The sequence below is a fragment of the Phaethon lepturus genome, unplaced genomic scaffold (genome assembly GCF_000687285.1).
Source record: "Phaethon lepturus isolate BGI_N335 unplaced genomic scaffold, ASM68728v1 scaffold1730, whole genome shotgun sequence".
In the NCBI taxonomy this organism is placed as follows: Eukaryota; Metazoa; Chordata; class Aves; order Phaethontiformes; family Phaethontidae; genus Phaethon; species Phaethon lepturus.
Window position 1 is genome coordinate 1 of NW_010509602.1, and position 2,595 is coordinate 2,595.

The following is a 2,595-nucleotide window of genomic DNA, read 5'->3' on the forward strand; positions in this document are numbered from 1 at the left end:
ACTCCGATGGGCAGGTAGGCTGGCGCTCGGGTGGCTCTGAAGCGACACGAGGGAAAGCTTTCTTCTCCCGCGGCAGTAGGCACTTACTCGGGATGACTTCTCCAATCTGGCTCGCTGTGCGGCTGGTAGATGGTGGTGGAGGGAGTGGGGCTGCTTCAGTCTGTGAAGTTACAGTCTCAGATACCTCGGAACTGAAATTCTCTCACGTTTTGTAACGTGTGCGTCCCTTCTGAATCCAACCGTGCTGGAAGATGGGAACACAGCAGGAAAAGCAGTCAGTCAAAACAGCGTGAGGAGTGACTTAGAGTCACCTCTGTCATCCTTCCCCCTTTTCCCCGCTTCTTGAGTGTGTGAGTTCAGCTCCCTGTGCAGCGGTGGGGATACAAGGAGCTGCTCCTGGAGCTTCAGAGCTAAGCCAAAGCTTTATGAGGCCACTGCCAGAGCACGGTGTCAAAACCCAGGCACTGTGCTCCCAGAAAATGAGCCTTTTCTCTGCAGTCAGAGTAGCTTTGTGTTTCTGCAGTAACAGGAATGGCTGGATTTCTAGATAGCAATAGTTAGGAAGGGCCAATGAAAGACAGAAACCAAGCTTTTTAGTATGCAGGCTAGAGAAGGAAGGGTGGGCAGTAAGTGAGCCCAAGTCATTTCCAATCCTACTGTCTTACACAGCTACAAGAACATGAGTTTAAAGGATTTTTTTCTCTAAATACTGCTTACAAAGTCTGCCATGGGGGTGAGTAACGAGCAGGAACATCTGACCAGCGTGAAATAGAGAGTAACTCGCTGCGACCTGTGGTAAGAGACTCCATTAAGTGACACCAAGCCTCCCGACACATACGGAGTGAGACGGAGCTTTGACTCTTACAGTGTCCAGTGCGGGGACGCTTTGGTCTCTTGGCACTGGGGAATAGTAAATCAAGTTTTTGTGTTTATGTATGAAAGGAAACAAAAGCCTCTGAATCCTTCGTAGGTTCCTTGTGGCTCTGTCTGCAGCACTGGTGTGAGGAGCTGCAGCTGTACTGCTTACCTGGTTCCCCTTTGTTCTGCCCTCTCTCCTGCCTGATCTCCTGTCTCTTTTCCTCCTAGTTTGCCTCTCTCTTCCCTCCGTCGGCTCCTGGGCTCTCTAGAGCAGTGGTTTTTGGCAGCGTGCTCTGTTTTTGTGATGCCTTGGCCGGGGTCTCCAGCTGGCTGGAACCTGCCTGTTGAAAACTGTAGATTTAGCATAGAGTTTGCTTAAAACCCTGTGTGTTAAAGACTTGGACTGTCGCGCTGCTTGCCTGCTGTGACAGCTCATTGCCCCTAGAAGGCACAGTGAACGTACCCACGTTGTACAGTGCCCGATGCCAAGAGGTCTCTCCAGCTCAGACACGGGCAAGCCAGGTCTTAGGGTTATTAAGCAGGGTTATTCGACTGGCACAGCCCCTCGCCTCCTGGCGTGGCGGGCCAGGCCTGGGCACGGTGCAGCTGTGCCACCTCCGGCTCTGGCACCAGCCTGGGGACCTCCCCGCACAGCTCTGTGGTGTGCCAGACCTCGCAGACCTCTGCCAGGCTGGCTGCCTGAGCCTGGGGGCGTTCAATAGCGACCGTTCCTCCTCTCTCCCTGGCAGCACAGCGACTCTGATTCAGAGCCAGAGTTTTCCTCCCTCTCGCCTTCCATCCCGAGCGCCATCCCTGTGACCGGAGAGTCCTACTGCAACTGTGAGAACCAGAGCGAAGCGCCCTACTGCTCCAGCCTGCACGCCCTCCACCGCGTCAAGGACTGCCAGTGCGGCGAGGAGGACGAGTGTAAGGAAGGGGCTCCCCAGCGGCCCACTGTGGTCCTTTGGGGTTTGAGGTGGGCACGTTGCCTGGCGGCACGGATCTTTCGCTTTCCACGGGGGCCCTTATCTCTGTCCCGGTGTGCGGTGCTCCTTTGTTTACATCTCAAGGCCTCGTAGACTGTAGGAAGATTACAAACACATGCCTCCTGTGATATTTCAAGGGCTAAGTGCTGAACTTGTTAATGCATGAGAGTTCACCTCTGGGGACCTGCTTTCAAATCCAGCTGAGGCCACCAGTGAAACCAGCCCTCGTGGTTACAGCTCTTTTGCCGCTGATCCCTGGTACGGCTGGCGGGGCGCCCGGCTGCGCGGCAGGGCGTGCTCAGAGCAGAGGGGAGAGGTAGGCAGAGGGTGGGCTTGGGCTGGCCCAGAAAGCCTGCGGCGTGGCGGAGCTACCCCTTGAGAAGGGTAGGAGGAAAGGAGGCTCTGCCTGGGCCTGCGGAGCCTCGTGTTAGCCAAAACGGGAACTGGTTAATGCTGACCGCTTTGGGTTCAGAGCACTGAACCGTCCCCGGTGGGATACTGCAGAATAGTTCAGGCCTTAAACAACTCTCTAATGTGCACAGCTCTAGGATTTACCCTCTTAAAAGTAAAAAAATGTAAATAAAAAACCCAACAGGCCTTCAAAACAAATGTCCGCCTGTGCTTTGGCTTCGGGCTGGCTCCCTGAGGGCCTTTGTCCATCCTTGTCCCCTCTTGTGCTCCCTGAACAGATTTCGACTGGGTGTGGGACGACCTGAATAAGTCGACGGCCACCCTGCTGACCTGCGCCAAC

General features: G+C 55.0%; 1 protein-coding gene across 1 annotated transcript in view; it reads left to right on the forward strand.

The window, feature by feature from the left end:
* Positions 1 to 1,607: 1,607 nt before the first annotated feature.
* Positions 1,608 to 2,595, forward strand: part of SPSB3 (splA/ryanodine receptor domain and SOCS box containing 3) — a gene marked incomplete at its 5' end in the record, with an annotated part of 4,589 nt that continues 3,601 nt past the window's right edge. The window contains 2 exons of the mRNA XM_010282847.1: positions 1,608 to 1,785; positions 2,534 to 2,595. Coding sequence (XP_010281149.1) covers positions 1,608 to 1,785; positions 2,534 to 2,595 — 240 coding nt within the window. The remainder of the gene's footprint in view (positions 1,786 to 2,533) is intronic.